The 23,329-nt window shown below is 47.4% G+C and overlaps 1 protein-coding gene across 3 annotated transcripts in view; it reads right to left on the bottom strand.

Annotated features, from left to right (window-relative positions):
• LOC147124638 (signal-transducing adaptor protein 1-like) overlaps window positions 1–23,329 on the bottom strand; it is a 158,615-nt gene that overhangs the window by 117,448 nt on the left and 17,838 nt on the right. Inside the window, exons 1-2 of one of the 3 annotated variants that reach the window (XM_085990817.1) lie at window positions 21,159–21,264; window positions 16,649–16,720 (exon numbers count right to left, since the gene is read on the bottom strand). The exons of 1 other annotated variant lie outside the window; for it this stretch is intronic. In XM_085990817.1, coding sequence (XP_085846943.1) covers window positions 16,649–16,720; window positions 21,159–21,248 — 162 coding nt within the window. In that variant the 5' untranslated portion in view covers window positions 21,249–21,264. Of the gene's footprint in view, window positions 1–16,648; window positions 16,721–21,158; window positions 21,265–23,329 lie in introns of those variants that run through there. One more of the 3 variants, XM_085990810.1, reaches the window with a different exon arrangement.

Below are 23,329 nucleotides of genomic sequence, written 5' to 3'. Positions count from 1 at the left end.
GCAGTAGGGTGTTCAGCGGGTGTAATACCATAGACAAATTTGGTAAGAACTTGTGGTAGTAGTTTACCAGCCCGAGGAACGATCTCAGTTGTGACACATTTTCCGGTGCTGGAGCCTTGACTACTGCCTCAATCTTGTCAGGGGACTTATGTAACCCCTCTTCATCGATGACGTGGCCACAATACGAGATCTGTTTCTGGAAAAACTTACACTTGTGGCGATTAGCTCGTAGCCCATACTCCTTTAATCTGGTGAGCACCTTCTCCAAGTTGGCGAGGTGATCACCGTCATTTTCGCCCGTGACCAAGATGTCATCCAAATAACACTCGGTCCCTGGAATCCCTTGCAGGACCTGATCCATCGCCCTTTGCCAGATAGCTGGAGCCGAGGCTACTCCAAACACCAGCCGGTTGTATTGATAGAGACCTTTACGAGTGTTGATCGTAAGGTAATGTTTCGAAGCTTCTTCTACCTCCATTTGCAAGTACGCCTGGGCTAGATCAATTTTGGTGAAACGTTTACCTCCAGATAGCGAGGCGAAAATATCCTCAATTCGTGGAAGCGGATATTGCACCGTGTGAAGGACTGGGTTCACTGTCACCTTAAAATCCCCACAGATGCGGATCTTCTTTGGTTCTCCAGGTGTATTACTCAATGACCTCTTCATTACAGGAATGATGGGTGTAGCCCACTCGCTCCAGTCCACTTTGGACAGTACTCCTGAATGTTCCAACCCTTCCAGCTCTGCTTCAACAGCTGGTCTGATCGCATAAGGCACTGGTCTGACCTTCAGAAACTTTGGGCTTGCATTTTCCTCTATTTTAATCGTTGCTGTTATTCCTTTTAGTGTTCCTAGTCCCTCCTGGAACACTTCTTTTGCATCAGTTAGCATTTTTGACAGTCGTCCAGGTGTGACGTCGTCATCCGTTTTTGGCCTCATCCTTCATTGCCTGTATGGAATGCCAATCTAATTGTATCTTCCGGATCCATTCACGTCCTAGCAGTGGTGGTCCTCTATTTGGCAATACATATATATCCATTTTAGGTATTTCCTGGCCTTTATATGTCACTTTCACCCTTATTTTTCCTTTGGGGTAGACTTTTTGGCCCGTATACGTCTTCAAGACAATCTCTGTAGCTTTCAAGTGTATGTGTGAAAATAGCCGCTTGTAGTCTCTTTGATTTATGACTGTTAGAGCTGACCCTGTGTCCAATTCCATTTCCACTTGGACTCCGTCTATCTTGAGTGTAACCCAGATAGTCTGGTGATCCTCCATTTTGGTTACCTTATGTAGTTTCAGACAACCCAGCTCCTTGCTTCCGGAGTCTGTGTCACTTTTCTGTTCGTCTGAACCACTGTCCATCACCTGGTGTACCTTTTTGTACTTCTCCTGTGGACATTTCTTACTGTTGGTTTTCTTCCCAGACCTGCAGACTCTTGCTATGTGTCCTGCTTTCTCACACTGTCTGCACACTTGGTCCTTGAACCAACAATCTTTCTGGTCATGTGTTGTGCTGCCACAGCGATAGCACTTCCCTGTTCCATAGGACATTTCATTGGTGCCATATTCTTGCGGTCTGTGTTGTATCTCTGCAGCGCCCCTTGCGGCTGCTTTGTGTGATACTGCCATACTGAAAGCTTTGTCCAGCGTAAGGTCCTTTTCTGATAGAAGCTGTTTCTGGGTTCCTTCACTTTGTAGCCCACACACAAACTTGTCCCTTAACGTGTCTGCTAGTCCCGCTCCAAACTGGCAGTGTTTCGATAGCTTGCGCAGTTCCGTTAGGTACTCAGCATTGCTTTCGTCTTTGTGTTTGTTCCTTTTATGGAACTTAAATCATTCTGCTATCAGCAGTGGTGTGGGGTTTAAGTGGTCCTGTAGGATTTCTACTATGCTTTCAAAATTCTTGTTTACCGGCTTCTCTGGGGTTATTCGATTTCGCAGTAACCCATAAGTTTTTGCACCCATGGAATTTAACAGAACCAGTGCTTTATTAGCATCTGGCACTTCATTCGCCCTGCAGTACACCTCAATACGTTCCACATATGTCACCCAATCTTCGACTTCATTGTCGAACGTAGAGATACTGCCACTCTTCGGCATCCTTGGGTGTGCGTTAACTATCACAAATGGCGCCTCCCGCGCTTCCCCTTCTTCTCCGCTGGCACAAAATGGCGTCTCCCGCGCTTTCCTTCCTTCCCGCGCTCGCCCTTCTTCTCCGCTGCGGCTTCTAAAAATGGCGTCTCCCGCGCTCTTCTTCTCCGCGGCTCAATGGCGTCTCCCGCGCTCTCCCTTCTTCTCCGCGGCTCAATGGCGCCTCCTGCGCTCTTCTTTCTTCTCCGCGGCTCAATGGCGTCTCCCCTTTCTTCGCCCCGCAGACCCTGTTCAGCCCGTGAGCACTGGCTGTGCTCTGCGTGTTCTTTTTTAAATATTTTTCGACGCCGTTCAGTCTAGAACCCGGCTGTTTCTTACCCTCTCTCTCTCCGGTTTGTTTTATTTTCCTCGACGCCGCTCGGTGTTCAACCCCGGCTGCACCCTGCGCTCTTCACGCTCTGTCTTACCCCGTCGACGCTGCTCGGCTCTCTCTCCGCCGTTGGTCGGCTCCAGCCGCCGCTGCTCGGGAAGGGTCTGTGCTGGGCCTGTCGTCGGTCTCTTACTGCTCGTTGTGGCTGGGGAACCAAGCCCGGCTCTCCACAGCCTCCCCTGCGAAGTTGGATCTCTGCCTGACTGCTGGGCGGTTGCTCGTGGTTGACGCCCGTGTTCCTGGCCTCGACTATTTTTATTTTTATTTTTATTTTTTGTTGCAGGTAGATTCGAATCCCCACTCGTCGCCACTGTTGGATCCGTGGTTCAGTGGATATGCTCTTATTAAATAATAACACGGATGCTGTACATTAACACATAACAGGTCTTTACTGGAGGAGGGTAGTCCCTAGACTGGGGATACAGAGGCATGCGCAAAGCTTATATACCGGTGTGGTCACTGCCGGTACTACAGTATACAGGAGCTGTAAAAGTAGTTCTGACTTAAAGGCACATACACTACAGTGCCCATCTCCCTGCCAAGCTAGTTTAAACCCTCCCCAACAGCACTAGCAAACCTCCCTGCGAGAATATTGGTCCCGGCTCTGTTGAGACGCAACCTGTCCAGCTTGTACAGGTCCCACCTTCCCCAGAAATGGTCCCAATGCCTCAGGAATCTAAAGCCGTCCCTCCTGCACCATCTCTCCAGCCACGCATTCATCTGTTCTATACTCCTATTCCTGTACTCACTAGCACATGGCACCGGGAGTAATCTGGAGATTCCTACCTTTGAGGTCCTGCTTTTTAATCTCTCTCCTAGCTCCCTATAGTCTGCCTGCAGGACCTCATCCCTCTTTCTGCCTATGTCGTTGGTACCAATATGGACAACGACCTCTGGCTGTTCACCCTCCCCCTTCAGAGTGTCCTGCAGCCGCTCAGTGACATCCTCGACCCTGGCACCAGGGAGGCAACATACCACCCTGGAGTCACATCTGTGTCCACAGAAACGTCTATCTGTTCTCCTAACCAATGAATCCCCTATCACTATTGCTCTTCCACTCTTCTTCCTCCCCCCTGTGCAGCTGAGCCACCCGTGGTGCTGTGGCCTTGGCTCTGGCTGCTCTTCCCAGAGGTGCCATCACCCCCACCAGTTTCCAGAACTGTGAACCGGTTAGCAAGCAAGATGCACTCTGGGGATTCCTGCCCTACCTGCCTGGTGCTCCTTCTCTGTTTGGTGGTCACCCATTCCCTCTCTGCCTGCACATTCTGAGGCTGTGGGGTGACCACTTCTAGAAACGTGCTTTCCAAGTATTTCTCAGCCTCACGGATGCACTGTAGTGACTCCAGCTGCCGCTCAAGCTCCAAAACCCGGAGCTCGAGTTGCTGCAGTTGGCGACACTTCCTGCACATGTGGTCGTCCAGGCTGCAAGATGCATCCAGGATTTCCTACATGGCACAGGATGTGCAAATCATGGGACTCAGCTGCCCTGCCATGCCTCTATTTACCAGACTATGGAGGTAATTTAGCAGAAATAAACTTAAAACTTAACAAGAAACAAGCACTCATATAATGAGAGCCATGCTGCCATGAGGAACCTCATTCAGCAGCCATCATTGCTGGAAGCGCAGCACCGCGGGGCATTACCGGCTACAGCGGGGCACTACCAGCTCCCGCTGCCGCTAACCTCCCACTGAATGTCATGCAAAGCAACCCAATTTACCCCCCTTAGTATCTGTCTTTCGTGTGCCTTTGCCAATTCTAGTGCTCCTACGAAGTTCCAACCCAGTGGCTGCAGCATGGCTGGTGAAAGGCTGCTGGCTTTCAGTGGGGAACACTGCAGATGGCCTTGCAGGACAACTTCAAGTAGCTCAGGGCCTAGAAGGCCCGGCTGTAGACTGCACCACCTCAGCATGGCGGAAGCAATCTGGGCTGGCTGGCTGAGAGGCAACTGCAATGGCACTGGCAGAGTGGCAGTGGTGGAAATATGAATGCTATCATCCTGAGCGAGGACAACAGGTTCAAGCTCCACGGAGCCACTTCCACTCCCCTGGGGCGGTGCCTCAGCATTCCTAGCCATCTGTTGGAGGACAGATTGCTGAACTGCTGTGACACCCTTAAAGCCCCTTTCCACACTTGTAAACCCAGCCACAATGGCAGCAGTCTGAGCCTACATGAGAGCAGTCTGACCTTGCGTGGCAACAAGCTGATCCTGCATGACAGAGGTCTGTGCTTCCACTGCAGCACTCAGACATTGGGTCGCTTCTGCTTGTGCTGTAATGGATACTGTGGCATTGCTCATCACACCCAGCATTGTGGTTGGGTCCACAAGTGCTCTATTGGAGTTGCCCATCACTTCCATCCTGGAAATCATGGGTTTCAAGCGCTGCGCAAAGCCCTCTGCATGTTTGAAGCTGGATTCCTCCATGCTCCTTGACAATGACAAGAGGCCCTCTGGCAGGCCTGCCATTGTACCAAGCTTTTCTGTGCGCATGCCCATCACCCTTCTTCTGAAGGCCACCCCATTGAAGTCCTCCCCATTGAAGTGCTCTTCTGAGTTTTCTGCAGCAGAATTCATGTGTGACCTTGCCCTCTGGGGATCTGGCATCTGCGCTACCCTTTCTCCCTGGCCTGGCTGCAGCCCACTTGTGCCCGGTGACTCACCACGCGCAGATTCTGCCTCTATACTACCCTTTAAAGTTCGCACAGTGCCATTTTCTGAGCTGGTCCCTGGGAGTGTCAGATCGAGTGATGGTGTCTATTCTTCTCTATCACTCTCCTCCTCTAATTCTACCTGCACAGGCTGGGCCAGTGGCAGTTCTTCGGTATCTGAAAGGGGAAAGGCACAAGGGTTGGGTTGTGGTGAGGGGAGCCGGGGAAAGCAAGCTGTGCATGCTTACACCATCAGCAGCTTGTAAGTGAGAACAGATTGTGGGATGAGCGGGAAGTGGGATGTGAGAAGAAGGATTAGGTATAAGCATACCATCATCATCAATGCTATTAGCCTCACCGATCACCGCGGTCTCAGTGATGGCCCCTCCAATTATCGCTAGGAAATTGTCTCCTCCAGCTGGGTCAGGTTCTGCAGCCGTGCTTGTCCCCCGCCTGTTAGCTCCTGCTCATGCCGGTTATGCACCACCTTGGCCTGCAAGAGAAAGGGAAGTGTGTCGGTGAGTTTGGTGCAATGTGTTTGTGTGATTTGCTTGTCATGGTTGAATAGCTGCCATTGTGTGCAAGGCGTGAGATGTGGGTGTGAGGCTTCTGCAGTGGCAAGTGTGTGAGGGTAAGATGAATCTTTGATTCTGAGGTATGAGTCGAGATTTCTAGAGATTGCTGGTAGGTGAGTGATGGGGGTGTGGTGCATTGAGCAGTGTGTGAGGCTTGTGGTGCAGTTGGTGGGATATGGCATTTGAAGATGCATTCACTCACTTTGACCACTCGAGTGAGGTCATTAAACTTCTTCTGTCACTGGATCCAGGTCTAGGGGGTAAGACTGGTGGCACTCACATCTTCAGAGATCTCCTCCCACTGCCTTCGAACAGTGTGTCTGGAAGGGCTTCTGGCTCCCAGTGTGTAGAGGACCTGTCTCCTCCTATAGACCTGCTGCACCAAGGCCTCTACTGCTGTGTCCAAGAACCAAGGCGCCATTTCTCTGCCCTGTTGTGACATTGCTAACTTTCCCTTTGCATAGCTCCAGTCAGAATGAGGTACTTCTCTCAAAAGCACCTCCCCTTTAAGAAGTGCAGACAGCTTTTCACTCTGCAGGCAACCTTTAAATTCAGAGCAGACTTCCCATGATATTGGGCCACCTGATGAGTGCTGAGTGAACCATCGGTGCATTTAGCGCTGGGCTCAGCGCTTCAATCATGTTAATGAGCAGCATTATGAATTTCATGCGCTACCTGCACCACTTTCAACGGCTGCAGGCAGATCGCGCATTGCGATCCCCACGCCCGTTTTTGGGCCTTATCGAATTTAGCTCCCCATCTATTTTCTGAAAGCACAGCGTCAGTTTCCACATGTACGCTGACAACACCCAGCTGTACCTCACCATGACCTCTCTCGACCCCTCCACTGTCTTTAAATTGTCAGTCTGCTTGTCCAACAGCCAGTACTGGATGAGCAGAAATTTCCTCCAACTAAATATTGGGAAGACCGAAGCCATTGTCTTCAGCCCCCGCCACCAACTCCTTTCCTTTCCCTGGCTGCTGTCTGAGGCTGAACCAGATTGTTCACAACCTTGGTGTAATTTTTGACACTGAGATGAGCTTCCGACCACATATCCATGCCATCACTAAGACCGCCTATTTCCACCTCCATAACATCACCTGACTCCGCCCCTGCCTCAGCTCATCTACTGCTGAAACCTTCATCCATGCCTTTGTTACCTCTAGACTTAACTATTCCAATGCACTCGTGGCTGGCCTCCCACGTTCTACCCTCCGTAGACTTGAAGTCATCCAAAACTCAGCTGCCCGTGTCCTAACTCGCACCAAGTCCCGTTCACCCATTATCCCTGTGCTCACTGACCTACATTGGCTCTCGGTTAAGCAGCGCCTTAATTTTAAAATTCTTTTCCTTGTTTTCAAAAACTCCATGGCCTCACCGTTCCCTATCTCTTTAATCTTCTCCAGCCCCACAATCCTACGAGATATTTGCGCTCTTCCATTTTTGGCCTCTTGAGCATCCCCAATTTTATTTGCTCCACCATTGGTGGCCGTGCCTTCTATTGCCTAGGCCCTAAGCTCTGGAATTCCCCCCTAAACCTCTCCGCCTCGCTACCTCTCTTTCCTCCTTTAAGACGCTCCTTAAAACCTACCTCTTTGACCAAGCTTTTGGTCATCTACCCAAATATCTCCTTATGTGGCTCGGTGTCAAATTTTGTTTTATAATCACTCCTGTGAAGCACCTTGGGATGTTTTACCACGTTAAAGGTGCTATATAAATACAAGTTGTTGTTGGTTGAAGCATAAATGCTGGCTAAGACACCGGGGAGAATTCCCTCACTTTTCTTCAAATAGTGCCATGAGATCTTTTACACCCACCTGAGAGGGCAGATGGGCCTTGGTTTAACGTCTCAACCGATAGACAGCACCTCCAGCAGTGCAGCACTCCCTCAGTACTGCACTGAAGTGTCAGCTTAGATTATGTGCTCAAGTCTCTGGAGAGGGACTCGAACCCACAACCTTTTGACTCAGAGGCGTGAGTGTGACCACCGAACAATGGCTGACATTTGTGGAAAGAATGGGCTTGATGGGACAAATGGCCTGTTCTCATTTCATGCTTTTTTATGTTCTTATTAGTTGGAGACAATATATAGCACAAATTAAAGTTCATTGATAACTTGTCGACATTGGGTAAATATAAAAGGCAGAGAAATGATGAATGGAAAAATTAGCACTTAATATATGCCTCTTCTTAGGCATAATATGCCAAGAGGATGCTGTTACACCATAACATTTTCACTGCTCACAATGAACTCCTGAACCTACTGTACAATTCAAAACAATTACTGCAAGACAATTGCTTCTCCTTTTTATTGTTTCTATGAAATAATTTATATACGTTTTGAAAAATAGCTCTTCTTTAATTCAAGGGCATTTGACATCTGTCAAAACTGTCAAAACTGCTGTCCAATTTCAAATAATGTTCTTTTAAAGTCAGACCAAGCCTGCCTGAGTTGTAAAGGACAGTTTTGAATGGTTTATTTTTGTTCAAAGGTCTGTACTTTATGTAACAAGGAAAGGGGCTCCCATTTATGAACAGTTTTTTAATAAAAATTAGCACCTGACGTGCCTAATTACATTAAATGTCTCAAAGCGTTTTGCACAATGAGTTACCATTGGAGTACACTGACTGTAGGCAAACTTTACATGTGTAAGATGCTTAGCTCTGAATTGGAGCAGTTTCTCAGCTCCTCAGGGTTTCCACAGAATTTCTGCCAAACCTAAATTGTAGACTCAAGTCTTGGAGTGGGCTTTGAGCTCACAACCTTCTGACTAAGAGGCAAGTGTGTTACCGACTGAACCAAGCTGAGACCTGGAGGCGGGCAATTTTCACTTTGGGTGATAGTGTAAAACGGGCGATATCGGATCAGTTGCCTGTTATACATTTTTCCCGATTCTCATCTCCATTGACTTCAGTGAAAATCGGGAGAGAGGTATAACGGGCGACTGATGCAATATCACTTGTTTTACACTAGCACCCAAAGTCAAATCTACCCCCTTGGAGGGTAAAAAGGATAGCGGCACTGGAGAAGGTGCAAAAAATTACAAGAATGATACCAGAACTGAAAGGCTATAACTATCAGGAAAGACTGAACAGCCTGGGGCTCTTTTCTCTAGAAAAGAGAGACTGAGGAGTGACATAATAGAGTTCTTTAAAATTATGAAAGGGTTTGATAGGGTAGACATAGAGAAGATGGTTCCACTTGTGAGGGAGTCCAAAACTAGGGGACATAAGTATCAGATAGTCACTAATAAATATAATAATGAATTCAGGAGAAACCTCTTTACCCAGAGAGTGGTTAGAATGTGGAACATGCTACCACAAGGAGTAGTTGAGGCTAATAACATAGATGGATTTAAGGGAAAGCTAGATAAGTGCATGAGGTAGAAAGGAATAGGTTATGGTGATAGAGCGAGATGAGGTAGGGTGGGGGGAGGCTCATGTGGAGCATAAACACCAGCACAGACCAGTTGGGCCGAATGGCCTGTTTCTGTGCTGTATATTCGATATAATTCTCTGTAAGTAGGTTAAAACAATTGTCTGAAGATCTGAATCACATTTATCACATCACCATTCATCTTAATTTAAGCATCAGTCCAGTACTCACCCCATCATACATAGACAATGAGGCAGATGAGGGATTCCTGGATGTATCATACAATACTGATGATGAATAGGCAATGACTTCTGTGGGGACACAGCTGCCGGATGGAGGTCCTGTATGTAGCCTGACCCTAGTGAGGTACCTCAGCCTGCACTGACAACAGCTTCTGCTTTCCAAGTGAGGATGTTGCAACATCTTGACCATGTTGAGTGATCAGTTAAGACGAGGTCCATCATACTTCAGAGGATGGATTACTCGGTTTGTTCAACTGCCAATTAGCTCATTGAAGTCTGGGCTGGCTTCTAAAAGTTGGAGTGTGGCCATGTTATTTGAAAAGCTGTTATTGTCAATGAAGAAAACAATCCCAAACTAAAAGCACTCTTCAAAACAAGGATATATTATCAAGGCATCAGATACACTTAACTACTTAACTTCCTATAGTGCCCCTCATAGTACAGAAAAACACCTCAAAGCACTTTACAAAGCATGGCAAAATTTGGGCATTGAGCAGGACACAGAAAGGAGAAACAGAAACTTAGCAAAGGAAGGAGAGAATAGGCCAAAGGAGGCTTTTGAAAATAGAAAGAGAGATGATAAGGCGGAGGGATTTAGGACTGGAGCTCTGGCTGGCAGGGATGAAGTACCTGAATGAACGGCCATGATGTTGGAGCAGAGAGCGCAGGGAGCAAGGAGCAAACTGGTGTAAATCGGACTCCACACTTCCTTCCCTCCACCATTAGCAGCTGTACCTTCAGCTGTCTAGACCCTAAGCTCTAGAATTCCCTCCCAAAGTTCTTTGCCTCTCCACTTCTCTCTCATTCTTTAAGATGCTCCTTAAAATCTACCACTTTGACCAATCTTTTAGTCACTTGTTCTAATGTCTCCAACACCGAAAACAGATGATCTGGTCATTAGCACATTCTCCTAATCCTCAGTGTCAATTTTTGACTGATTGCGCTCCTGTGAAGCACATTGGGACGTTTTACTACGTTAAAGGTGCTATATAAATGCAAGTTGTTGTTGTGTCTGAGGAAAGGAGAATGTGATGAGGACATGGGGACAGAGAAGATCATCAAAGTAAGGGATGAGTTAGGTCGCAAATGATTTAAAAGGAATGAAAAAGATGTTAAGATCGATTTACTGGGGCAGGAGCAGCCAGTGGGGCTTGACCAGGACAAGGAGGTGCTGGACTTTCTGCGCATGATAACAAAGGATTCAGCGTTCTGAAGAGCTTTTAGTTTGAGAAAGCAGAGAGGCCAACAAGAACAATGTGAGAGAAATTGAACCTCAGAGGTGATAGAGGCTTGAATGTGTTTAATGGGATAATTAGCAAAAACATTGCTTTGAGCACTGTGAAATGATCTTGAGCTCCAATGAAAGTTTTAAATTACTCAAGGTTTGCTCTTGTGGTTCACAATGTAATATAAACCTCCTCAGCAGTCTCATTATTCCTAGGTAGTTATTATTCTAGATTTTAATGATGCAATGCTAAACATGCAGTATATGATGGAAAGAATGTATATAACCATATTATACAATGGGGCCACCTAGAAAAGTATGATAATTGACTTGACTAGTTAACACAGATCTCCCTGGTTACAAAAACTGGTCAGCTGCAAAGAGCCTCTATTCAGTTACAGTCCTACCCTTCCTTTCTTTGATTAATGGAGGCTGAAAGCTTTTTGCAGGTGCTCTGGGATGTCCTGTTCTCGGATTCCTCTTTCTTATACCTGTAGTGCAAGTGAGTTTACTTCAGCACTCCCTCTGCCATGTAATTGGAGTCTCTTCTATTTGAAGGAGGTCAAAATCAAGACGTTTTTTAAAAAGTACAATGAAATCTAATTAATATCCTTTAGTCGGTTTTTATACTTCTGTTGATGTTTTACTGTTTTTGTTTAATCAGTGATGTACACGAATTACAGAAGCTGACAGTGTGAGGAAACACAATCAACTTGTACATGAAGCCAAGCCATCCTGGATGGGTGACTCTTTTCCCAAGTCAATCAACTCTCCTCTGGGGAGGTGTGATCGGCAGAGAGGGGTAGGGAAAGCCAACTCCAATGGTACCCTCCTCCTGACGAAGTGCTTAGAACATGACCTTGTCATAACCAACACCTTGTTTCGGCAGAGAGACAAGTAAAAGGCTTCATGGCAGCACCCTCGCTCCAAGCACTGGCATCTGCTGGACTACGTCATTGTCCGAGCGAGGGACCGCAAGGAGATCCGCATCACCCGCGCCATGACAGGAGCTGACGACTGCTGGACAGACCACCGCCTAATCCGCTCTGTCATCTCCATCAATGTAGCCCCAAAACAGTGGCAGCAACAGAAACAATGCTGCAGGAAAATCAACGCTGGAGCACTCACTGACCCCGCTAAGAAAACCCTATTCAGCCTGCGCCTCACAAACAACCTGACAACTCCCAGTGATGCAGAGACACAGAGTGCCCACAGCGCCTGGTCTGCACTCAAGGCCTCCATAATCAGCACCTGTGAAGAGACGCTCGGTCACTCGACCAGGAAACACCAAGACTGGTTCGACAAGAACGAATAGGAGATCGAGGAGATAATAAGCCACAAACGCAAGGCATTCCTGATTTGGAAGGAGGAGAGCATGCCAGGGGATCTCAGAGTTGCCGTAATTGTGACCATCTTCAAGAAAGGTGACAAGTCCACTTGCGGTAATTACAGAGGTGTTTCCCTGCTGTCTGCCACAGGGAAAGTCATCGCAAGAACCCTCCTCAATCGCCTTCTCCCAGTGGCTGAAGAGCTCCTCCCAGAGTCGCAACACAACTTGAGAGCAAGAAAGCAGCTCTACAGACGCCTGAAGACCGAGGTCCAACAAAAAACTCGCGGCCTAAAGAACAGGTGGTGGGTGGAGAAAGCACAGGAGATCCAGCAGCTAGCCGACAACCACGATGTGCGTGGATTCTTTAGCGCAGTCAAGACCACCTACGGCCCAAGTACCCAAGGTCCTACCCCACTGCAGGCCAAGAACGGAGAGGTACTCATCAAGGACAGGGAAGCAGTCAGTACCCGCTGAAAGGAGCACTTCGAATATCTCCTTAACCAAGACTCTGTCTTCGACGTGAGTGTCCTCAACTCCATCCCGCAGCATGCTACCCGCCACCATCTCAGCACAACCCCAGCACGACATGAGCTTGAAAAGGCCATCCGACAACTGAAGAACAACAAGGCCTCAGGAGCAGATGGAATCCCTGCCGAAGCGCTAAAGCATGGCGGAGAAGCACTACTGATGCGAATTCATGAACTAATTTCTCTTATCTGGAAGGAGGAGAGCATGCCAGGGGATCTCAGAGTTGCCGTAATTGTGACCATCTTCAAGAAAGGTGACAAGTCCGATTGCGGTAATTACAGAGGAGTTTCTCTATTTGCCACAGGGAAAGTCATCGCAAGAACCCTCCTCAATCGCCTTCTCCCAGTGGCTGAAGAACTCCTCCTAGAGTCGCAATGCGGATTCTGACCACTAAGGGGCACAATGGACATGATCTTCACCGCGCGCCAATTACAAGAGAAATGAAGGGAACAGCACCAACCGCTGTACATGGCCTTCTTTGACCTCACAAAGGCCTTTGACACTGTCAACCATGAAGGATTATGGCGTGTCCTCCTCAAATTCGTCACCATCCTCCGCCTGCTTCACGACGACATGCAAGCCGTGATCCTGACCAACGGTTCAACCACAGACCCAATTCATGTACAGACCGGGGTCAAGCAAGGCTGTGTCATCGTACCAACGCTCTTCTCGACCTTCCTTGCGGCAATGCTCCATCTCACCCTCAGTAAGCTCCCTGCTGGAGTGGAGCTAATTTACAGAACAAACGGGAAACTGTTCAACCTCCATCGCCTCCTGTCCAGATCCAAGGTCGTCCCTTCCTCTGTTGTTGAATTACAGTATGCAGACGACGCTTGCGTCTGCGCACACTTGGAGGTCGAACTCCAAACCATCGTTAACACCTTCACCGAAGCGTACGAGAGCATGGGCCTTACACTAAACATCCGTAAGACAACCTGCCCCCGCCACACAGTTCTGCCCCCCCGATTATCAAAATCCATGACAAGGCCTTGGACAATGTGGATCACTTTCCATACCTCGGGAGCCTACTGTCAACAAGGGCAGATGTCGATGACCAAGTCCAACACTGCCTTCAGTGTGCCAGTGCAGCCTTCGGTCGCCTGAGGAAGAGAGTGTTTGAAGACCAGGACCTCAAACTCAGCACCAAGCTCATGGTCTACAGGGCAGCAGTGATACCTGCCCTGCTGTATGCCTCAGAGACATGGACCATGTACACCAGACACCTCAAAGCACTGGAGAGGTACTACCAACGCTGCCTCCGCAAGATCCTGCAAATCCATTGGCAGGATAGGCGCACCAACGTCAGTGTTCTCGCTCAGGCCAACATCCCCAGCATCGAAGCTTTGACCACGCTCGATCAGCTCCGATGGACAGGTCACATCGTCCGCATGCCCGATACGAGACTCCCAAAACAAGCACACTACTCTGAGCTCTGACACGGCAACAGAGCCCCAGGTGGGCAGAGGAAACGCTTCAAGGACACCCTCAAAGCCTCCTTGAAAAAGTGTAACATCCCCACCGACACCTGGGAATCCCTGGCCCAAGACCGTACAAAGTGGAGGAGAAGCATCCGGGAAGGTGCCGAATTCCTCGAGTCTCTTCGCCGGGAGCAAGTGGAAGCCAAGCGCAAACAGCGGAAGGAGCGCACGTCAACCCAAGCACCCCACCCACCCACCCCTTCAACCACCATCTGCCCCGCCTGTGACAGAGACTGTAGGTCCCACATTGGACTCATCAGTCACCTGAGAACTCATTTTTAGTGTGGAAGCAAGTCATCCTCGGTTCCGAGGGACTGCCTAAGAAGAAGAAGATTAGGTGGGAGTTCACAATCTCCTGCCCTCTGGTCCGATATCAGGACCTGCTACATGTACACGGAGAGCCAGTAACCTCAGGAATGTTCTGCCAACTCTCACGATCTTACTGATAGGCCCACTGTTTCTGCTTTGTATTTGTCCCTATTTGTAATCTTACAGTGTAGACACAAAATCTCATGGTTTTCCCCTTTTCTTCATACACACAATTCACTTCCTGCAATATTCACATTATCAAATCTCCAGATCTCCATTTTTATTTTGTTATTTAATTGTAAAAAAATAGTTTATCTTAAACAAATCGAAGAGCGAGGATTCAAATATTATTTTTGACATTTTAAAAATTGTTCTCCGGATCTTGGTAAGGCCACATTTTCTGCCCATCCCTAGTTGCCCTGAGAAGGTGGGCCTTCTTGAACTGTTGCAGTCCTTGTGGTGATAGTGCTTTACAATGTAGTTACCATTGTTTTATAGGCAAATATGGCAGCCAGTTTGCGCACAACAAGGTCTCATAAACAGTAATGTGATAATAACCAAACAATCTGTTTTTTAGTGATGTTGGCAAAGACCCCAGGAGAGAACTCCTTGCTCTTCTTTGAAATAGTGCTTTGGGATCTTTTACGTCCACCTGAGAGGGAAGACGGGGCTACAGTTTAACGTCTCATCCAAAAGAAGACACCTCCGACAGTTCAGCACTCCCTCAGTACTGCACTGGGGTATCAGCCTAAATTTTGTGCTCAGGTCTCTGGAATGGGGTTTAAGAACTGGCAACCATCTGGCTCAGAGGTGAGAGTGCTACCACTGAGCCACAGATAAGACCTAGGGGGCTAAATTTGGTTGATTTGCACCTCCCATTAGTGCCCTAAGAGGGCGCTAATGGGGTGCAAATCAACTAGCGCCCGGGCGCGGTGCCGCTAACACCTCCCGTGAAATTCAGCAGGAGGTTAGCGGTTAGCGCCGCCGGCGATGACATCATCGCCGTGCGCAGCGCCCCGCTCGCGCCCCGGCTGTAATATTGGGTGGCGCCCCCCAACTTACTGCCAGACGCTATGTCCGCCGGGGTCAGGGGGGCCTACCTGTGGCCAGGGTGGCGCTAGTTAAAGGGGAGGTGGCGGGTTGCCATGTTTGTTGCTGGCCGCCTGCCAGCACCTGCCCCCATTGCTGTCCCCGGCCCCTGTGAAGCCCCCCCCCCCCCCCCCGTGGGGTGCCGGCTGCTCTCCATGAGCCCGGCACTGCTCTTGAGTGCCGGGCTCATTTGCCGGCACTCCCGATCCTGCAGGGCACTTCCAGTAGCACCCCTCCTCCCTCTCGGGGCACTACCTGGGAAAATCAGCTGCAGGTGTGCTAACTTTTTCGGGGTGCTAAAATTAGCGCCCTGGCGAAGGTAGCGCCACCCAATTTTTACCCCCTATTCTTTAATAAAGATCTGCTATTTGCAGAACTACCAAAATCAGCAGCAAACTGAAGTTAGTATAAGGCAAAAGAAAAAGAAAAAAATTACCCTGTTTAACGTGCAAGGCAACTTTAACAGCAGTTAGGGTAGAAACCGTAGCAAACAAAGATGACCGCCAACTGGCTAAAGCCTGCAGACTCCTCCAGTCAGAGTTGGTGGAACAGTTTCATCACTCACTCGTACAGAGCCATTAGGGGGGTTATCAGAACTAGAGAAAAAAAGCAGTTTAAGATCTTAAAACACCTGTACCTGCAAAAGTAGCTCAGACGTGCTCACGAGTTGCTGTTTTCAGGAAGTTTTTAGAAGTTATTTTCTGTGCTACTCCAATTCCCCCAGTGGCTCGGGTCAGGGAAGCTCTATACAAGCAAACTCTGGCAAAAGCCGCTTCATTCCCTGTACCGGCGCAGTGGAAAGTTTTTGTCACTCAGCTTCCAGCAGTAGTATCAATCGCAGGCGAACATTTTGCGCTTTCATAAGACACTCCTCTCTGTGTTGTTTTAACAGAGACACTAATATGTTTAAAATAAAACCCTTTTAAGGTAAACGGGTAAACGGGTAAAACCCATTTAAGGTAAACACCTCCATTAAAACAGAGGACAGTGAAAATGCAAATGAACACATTAAGTTTTCGCCTGCTACTATGTGTCCCAATATCCACTCAACATGTTATTGGAACTCATTTTTCTGTATTTCCAAACTAAAGGGTGTTCAAAACATTGCTAATCTATTCCAAGCCTGTATCAGCATCACTGATTTCAAAGCATCAATTATGCCTCTTTACATTGTTATCTTAAAAATAATACTCCTAATGACTATAGTAATCTATCTATGTCTATGAGTTAGCGTCAATCTTTAACCTTATTCTAAGACAGCTAACAGTAATTGTCTACATTTGCAAACCAGAAGATCCCAGTAAACATCAGCTGCTTCCTTACCGCCACTTCCTTTTCATCACAGTAAAAGAAAATGGAAGAGCCTCGTAGTTCTGACCAGTATCTTTGGAAGTCCTGTTAAGTAGATACAAGAAAACATATCAAAGGGAGTGGAGAAGAAAGGCCTCATGCAACGCTGCTTACCCACTATATTTGGTAGCATTTTACTGTTTTCTTCGAGAGCTGCTGATTCGTGCTGGGTCAACAGTTCCATTGGAGCCAGCAGGCCCCAGTATATTGCACAAGTGAGCCTGCACATTGAGCATTGTCCAGCTATTTGATGGTGGGAAGAGGCATTGGAACCAAATGTAATCCTGTTTTCACCTGATGCCCACACAAATGCAGTTTCTAGAAAACATAGCCAGATTACAATCAGGAGCAGGAGCATGGTATTTCTCTTCCACGCTGCGGCTAACTGCATCAGAGAAAGAAAGAACTTACATTTATACAGTGTCTTATGTGACCTCAGGATGTCCCAAAGCGCTTTACAACTAATGAAATGCTTCACAAACTAAATGGTGCCACTTCAAATAGGGACCTGCACCAAACAGGTTATAAATCTATTTTGGAAGGAAAGGTAGAAAGAAAATGAACTTGTATTTCTATAGCATCTTTCATGACCTCAGAACAGCCCAAGGCACTACACGGTCAATGAAGTGTAGTCACTGTTGTAATGTAGGAAACGCAGCAGCCAATTTGCACATAGCAAGGTCCCACAAATAACAATGTGATAATGGCCAGATAATCTGTTTTTGGTATTGGTTTAGGGATAAATATTGGCCAGGACACCGGGGAGAATTTCCCTGCTCTTCTTTGAAATAGTGCCATGGGATCTTTTACATCCACCTGAGAGGTGCAGATGGAGCCTTGGTTTAACATCTCACCTGAAAGACAACACGTCTGGCAGTGGAGCACTCCCTCAGCACTGCACTGAAGTGTCAGCCTAGATTTTTGTGCTCAAATCCCTGGAGTAGGAATTAAACCCACAACCTTCTGACCCACAGGCAAGAGTGCTACCCACTGAGCCACTGGCTGACACTACATTCAGTTTTGGGCACTGCACCTCAGGAATGATATATTTGCCAGTATTATACTGGGACTTAGAGGGTTAAATTATGAGAACAGGTTGCATAAACCTGGCTTGTATTCCCTTGAGTATGGAAGATTGAGGGATGATATGATTGAGGTGTTTAAAATGTTAAAAGGATTCAGTTAAAAGGGTAGATGCAGAGAAACTATTTCCTCTGGTGGGGGAATCAAGATTGAGAGGACATAATCTTAAAAATAAAGTTAGGCCTTTTGGAGTGAAATTAGGAAGTACATTTTCACACAAATGGTAGTAGAATCGGGAATTTTCTCCTCCAAAAAGCTGTGGGTGCTGGATCAATTGAAAGATTGTGATCGATAGATTTTTGTTAGGTAAGAGTGTCCAGGGATATGTAGCTAAGGTGAATAAATGGGGTTGATGTACAGATCCGCCCTGATCTAATTGAACGGTGCAACAGGCCCGAGGTGCTGAATGGCCTACTCCTGTGACTATGTTCTATGTTTTATGAAAAACTTTCATGTTCTGTTAGAAGTTTTACATCTATCTGATCGCATCTTGAACTTCTGAACCCAGAATTGTTTGACTACGATTGATGTCAGCAGCTCTGCTCTGCTCACCAACCTAACATTTAAACCTCAAAGGAATTATGCACAAGTTCCCAATTAAATTCTAAACTCCTGCGCATTCACTCTGAAAAAAAGGATTTAGGCTCAATTTGTATACTTCAGGGGAAAAATTCGGTTTCTTTGCGCCTCCCGTTAGAGCCCTAAGAGGGCGCTAATGGGGCGCAAAGCACTAATGCCCGGGCACGGCGATGTTTGCGCCGCTCACGAAATTGACCAGACATTTTGCAGCGGCATTAAACACTACCGCCACGATCTCCTGCGACCGCAGATCATGACATCAGTCGAGCGTGCAGCGCCCCGGTAGCGCCCCGGACCAGATATTGAGTGGCGCCCCTGCCTTACTGCCTGCCGCTAGAAACGACAGGTTGAGGGGAACGTTTTGCTGTCGGGAAAGGACTGGGAGAACGCTATTTAAAGGCGACCGCTTCCTGACTTTTTTTGTCAGCGACATTTTTGCACCACGCATTCTGAGAGAGAGAGAGAGACTTCTGGAGAGATTCAACACTGTGTGAAGGAGTTTTGGGTACTGAGCTGCATAGAAAAACATGGAAACACAGAAGATAGGAGCAGGAGTAGGCCATTCGGCCCCTCAAGCCTGCTCCACTATTTAAGGAGATCATGGCTGATCATCCAAATTCAGTACCCTGTCCCTGCTTTCTCCACATATCCCTTGATCCCTTTAGCCTTAAGAAATATATCTAACTGCACTTTGCAGGTTAATTTTGATTTGACCTTCCTTGCATCGATTTAGAAGAGACTATGGCGGCTGCATGCTTAGCTCTTTCCCTGGGCCTGTCCATTGTTCTTTCCAACAGAATTGATGTACAGGTCTCTCCAGGCCGAGATTCAAGGCTGCAATGAGCAGGGTGTGGATGGAGAGCAAGATCAACCCTCCCCTTTAAGAACTGGCCATCCCAGTGTGTCTGTGTTCCATTGCTGACTGACATCACATGAGTTTCGCCAGCGTTCTGAGTTAGCGCCTCGTTCCTCGGCATTAGCGCCTTAAGAGAGGTGTGTAGCGCCTGATTTAGCGCTCCAATCACCTCCAGGGGTGATAGAAGCCAAGTTTTCAGTCGGAGGTGATAATTAGCGCCAGGCGCTAAACTTTGTGCACGGCCAATAATTGCGCCCCAAATAGGGCAATACCGAATTTCTCCCTCTTCATATCTGAAATGTTATTAATAATATGTATTTTGGAGAAAAAAATTCTGTGGAACAATTTCTATTAACTTGTTAAAGTAAGTTTGTTTTTATTATGTCCATTATTCACCGGAAATCAGACTGTCAGTGAAGCATTTACAGGGCTTCAGCATATTAGGAACAGATGAAAAAAGAAGGCATAGGAAAAGAGCTCTTCCAATATCAAGTTGCATGGGAGCGCAAGGTAGATAGCAAGTGAAGGAAACGTCTTAGACGCACCGTAAATAAAGTATTTCATAGTATGCAGTGTCAGGGAGATCAGTAGGCCCCAGAGACAGATTTCCCACACCCATCATGCCAGCAACAATATCTGTAGGCCCTGGGAACACCTACCTGGAAATGATCATGAGGAACTGAACTGGCTCTGCCGGTTTGGGTTGGCACAGAGCCAGTTGCAGATCTGTTCCATCTATTTCAAGGACACCTAGAGCTAGGATAACTAGTCTAACCAGTGACAATCAAGTTCAACTCTTCATACTCAATTCTTTTTTCTGCTACCTCCTGCCAGGCATGCTATAATTGCTGTTAGGCTGTCTGGACCTTCCAACAGGGCAACTCCCCTCACATCCAACTCACGCTATTAAAAACCTCCATATCATCAGCCATCAAACAGGGGGCTCAGATGCTGTGCCCCTGCATCATTTGCCCTTAGATTTTGTTTCCAACCAGCCACTGGGTTCTGCAACTTTCCGTGTCCCAAACAAGAGTGAAACATACAGTGGAAATAGTTACAGCTTTTTAAAAAGGCTACAGCTTTTTTCACCCCAACTTTTAAATAACTGCACACCTTTAAATTTCCCAGCAGCCCTTGAGAAGCTCCCAGTATTTTACACTTGGCCAAATACTGGCCCATTCCACCCATCATGCCCTATTTTCTGCCACAGCACAATGCTCCACTTCCCAATTGAGCCCCTCCCCCATTCGCCTCTTGCACCCCTCCCCCATTCCCAACATCAGGACCTCCATCCTTTGATCCCAATGCACTCAGTAGCATTTTAAATAGTTCACCTCCCCCGCCTTTCCATCAATTTATTCCCCCCCAACAGAAAATCACCTTGGGACGCTACCCCCACCTAGTAGGACCTTTGTCCTTACAATCCCCCTTACTGAGCAGCATTTTTTACCTCTCTGTTCTCCCCACCCACTGAGGAGCCATTTGCCCCCTAACCCCCTGCTCTCGCCCTCAGCTTTGATCAATATCCCTCATCCCCTATCACTTTCCCTCGCTGAGAATCATTTCAGGACCCCCATCACCACCATCATGCAGCACCTCAGCACACTGGCCAGCTTTTTGACAATCCTTCCCTTTCCCTCGGTCACCAATGAATAGCATATTCGGCCTAGCTACCCTTTCCTTACTGAGCAGGGAATCTGCCCCTGGCCCACAGCTCCTGCTCCTCCACAAAGCTTGAAAACAGGCCCTTGAAGTCTATTCCCCCGCCACTAAACATCTAAACATCCTCCACCCTCCCTTCGCCTCTTCCCCCTCACTCTCTATCTTTCTCTCGCCCTCCGCTACTCATCCCAATCCCCTCCCATCTACCTCCTCACCCCTTCCCCTCATGCCTCCCTCAATTGAGACTAATTATTACCCCAGGTCAGCAGTGGTATGAAGCTGGCTCTGTGGAATTTTACTCACCAAACAAGTTTTTAACTTTGTCCAATTTTCAGCAACGGGAAACGCAGCACAGTTCTCCTTTAGCTGATAAAATCTCAATCCACAGAGCATTTACAGACTAGTTACACAAACAATGAGACTACCACAGGAATGTGTTGTTGCAGGTGAAGTGCAACCGTGCATGAAATCACAATAGTTATAAAAAAAATTGCACCTATCCCCTTACACAGTGATGATGTTTGCATTTAAATTGGCTCTTGATCTTAATTAGGTTTTATTAAAAGGACCTAAGAACCCCAGAAAGGAATGTGCCTCCTTTAAATTTATTGGCAGAAATTTGGCCCACTTCCCATTAAGTTACGAATGATTAGTCTGTCAATCGCGCTGCTATATTTCGGTTTCCTGGTATGTGACCTTAAGCTGGGGTTGGAGTTTCATTTTCAAGTGTCTGTGAAATTTGTATATCTGTGACTAACTATTTGGAGAGCTCTGCTCATACAGCACATTGCAACATATATAGTGCCTTCATGTTGTGTCAGCCATGGCTCATTTGGTAGCACACTTTTCCTCTAAGTCAGAGGTTGTGGGTTCATGTCTCCTCCCCAGAGACTTGAGCGCAGGGGGAGTGCTTGTGCTGTCTGAGGTACTATCTTTCAGATGAGATGTTCAACCTCTGAGGTGGGTATAAAAGGTCCCACTGCATTATTTTGAATTAAATAGCAGTGGCGTCTTCCCCGGTGTCCTTGCCAACATTTATCCCTCATCATTAAAAGCAGATTATCTGGTAAAATAAGTGTCTAAATGGGATAGAGGAGCAGAGGGATCACCATTTACATAAACCATTTGGAGTCGGGAATCAGAAGTACAATTTCAAAATTTGCAGATGACACCAAATTGGGGGGTGTAGATAACACAGAGGAGGTTTACGACAAAATATAGGTAGACATTAATAAACTTGCAGAATGGACATGTACTTGGCAAATGAACTTCAATATAGATAAGTGCGAGGTGGTACATTTTGGTAGGAAGAATAAGGAGGCCACATACTCCTTGGAAAGTAAGGGGCGATTTTCTGACGTCTGAGGAGGCGGGTTTGGAGGCGGGAAAGGCGGGAAAATCAGAATCAATGAGGGCGGGTTCGGAACCCGCTTCCGCGGGATTTTGCCAGTGCCAGTTTTGGAGGGAGGGAAGCGGTCCCGCCTCCAGCTGGCCATAGCGCTTGTTAAGATGATTAAATGCTCGTTAAGGGCCTCTCTAAACCTATTTTGAGAGGCCCTCGTGATTTTTCGACCATTTTGACGTGTTCCACGGCCCTCCTAAACCACGCCAGCTAAACCTGGTGGGTTGACTCGTGGGTGGTCTCCTCACAGCTGCAGGTCCAACAATAAATCGTTTATTTCATCAGGGATTAGTTGCAGGTGCTAGAATTTTGCTTTAAAAGGTCTCTGAGCACTTTTATCAGGCCTTCTGAAGTTGGAGGTGCTGCAGCTTGAATCTATCAACTGTGGGACCTCCTTGGAAGACCCGCTTGCAATGAGCGCTTCCCCAACGGAGGCATCTGTAAGCAGCATGGGAACCATTCGTTTTCTTTCACCATGGACCTCAGATGAGGATGAGGAGGAGGGGGATCCAGAGGAGGAAGAGGAGCAGGAGGATGAGGAGGAGCAGGAGGAGATCAGAGTGCCGGCGTATTGACCAGCAGCAGCGGCAGCAGGCAAGCACATGGCTCCACGTGATGCAAGGGATGACTTATCCTGGCCAGATTTGCATAGGTTGCCCAAGTTGGCAAATGTCCTTGGCTCCACCTTAATGTTGTCATTAATTAATTAATTAATCATGTCTCAATGGGGTAGAGGAAAAGAGGGATCTGGGGGTACAAATACACAAATCACTAAAAGTAGTGATGCAGGTTAATAAGGCCATAAAAAAAGAAAACAAAGCACTGGGGTTCATTTCTAGAGGGATAGAATTGAAAAGCAGAGAAGTTATGTTAAACTTGTATAAAACCCTGGTTAGACCGCACTTGGAGTATTGTGAACAGTTCTGGTCTCCATATTATAAAAAGAATATGGAGAAGGTGCAATAAAGATTTACTAGAATGATACCAAAACTGAGAAGTTATACCTATCAGGAAATATTGAACAGGTTGGGGCTCTTTCCTCTAGAAAAAGAGAAGGCTGAGGGATGACCTA

Source organism: Somniosus microcephalus, chromosome 1 (assembly GCF_052327205.1).
Source record: "Somniosus microcephalus isolate GS21.2 chromosome 1, FLI_Smic_1.0, whole genome shotgun sequence".
Lineage (NCBI taxonomy): Eukaryota > Metazoa > Chordata > Chondrichthyes > Squaliformes > Somniosidae > Somniosus > Somniosus microcephalus.
The sequence above is the reverse complement of the archived record's forward strand: the minus strand, read 5'-3'. Positions and strand labels throughout refer to the sequence as shown.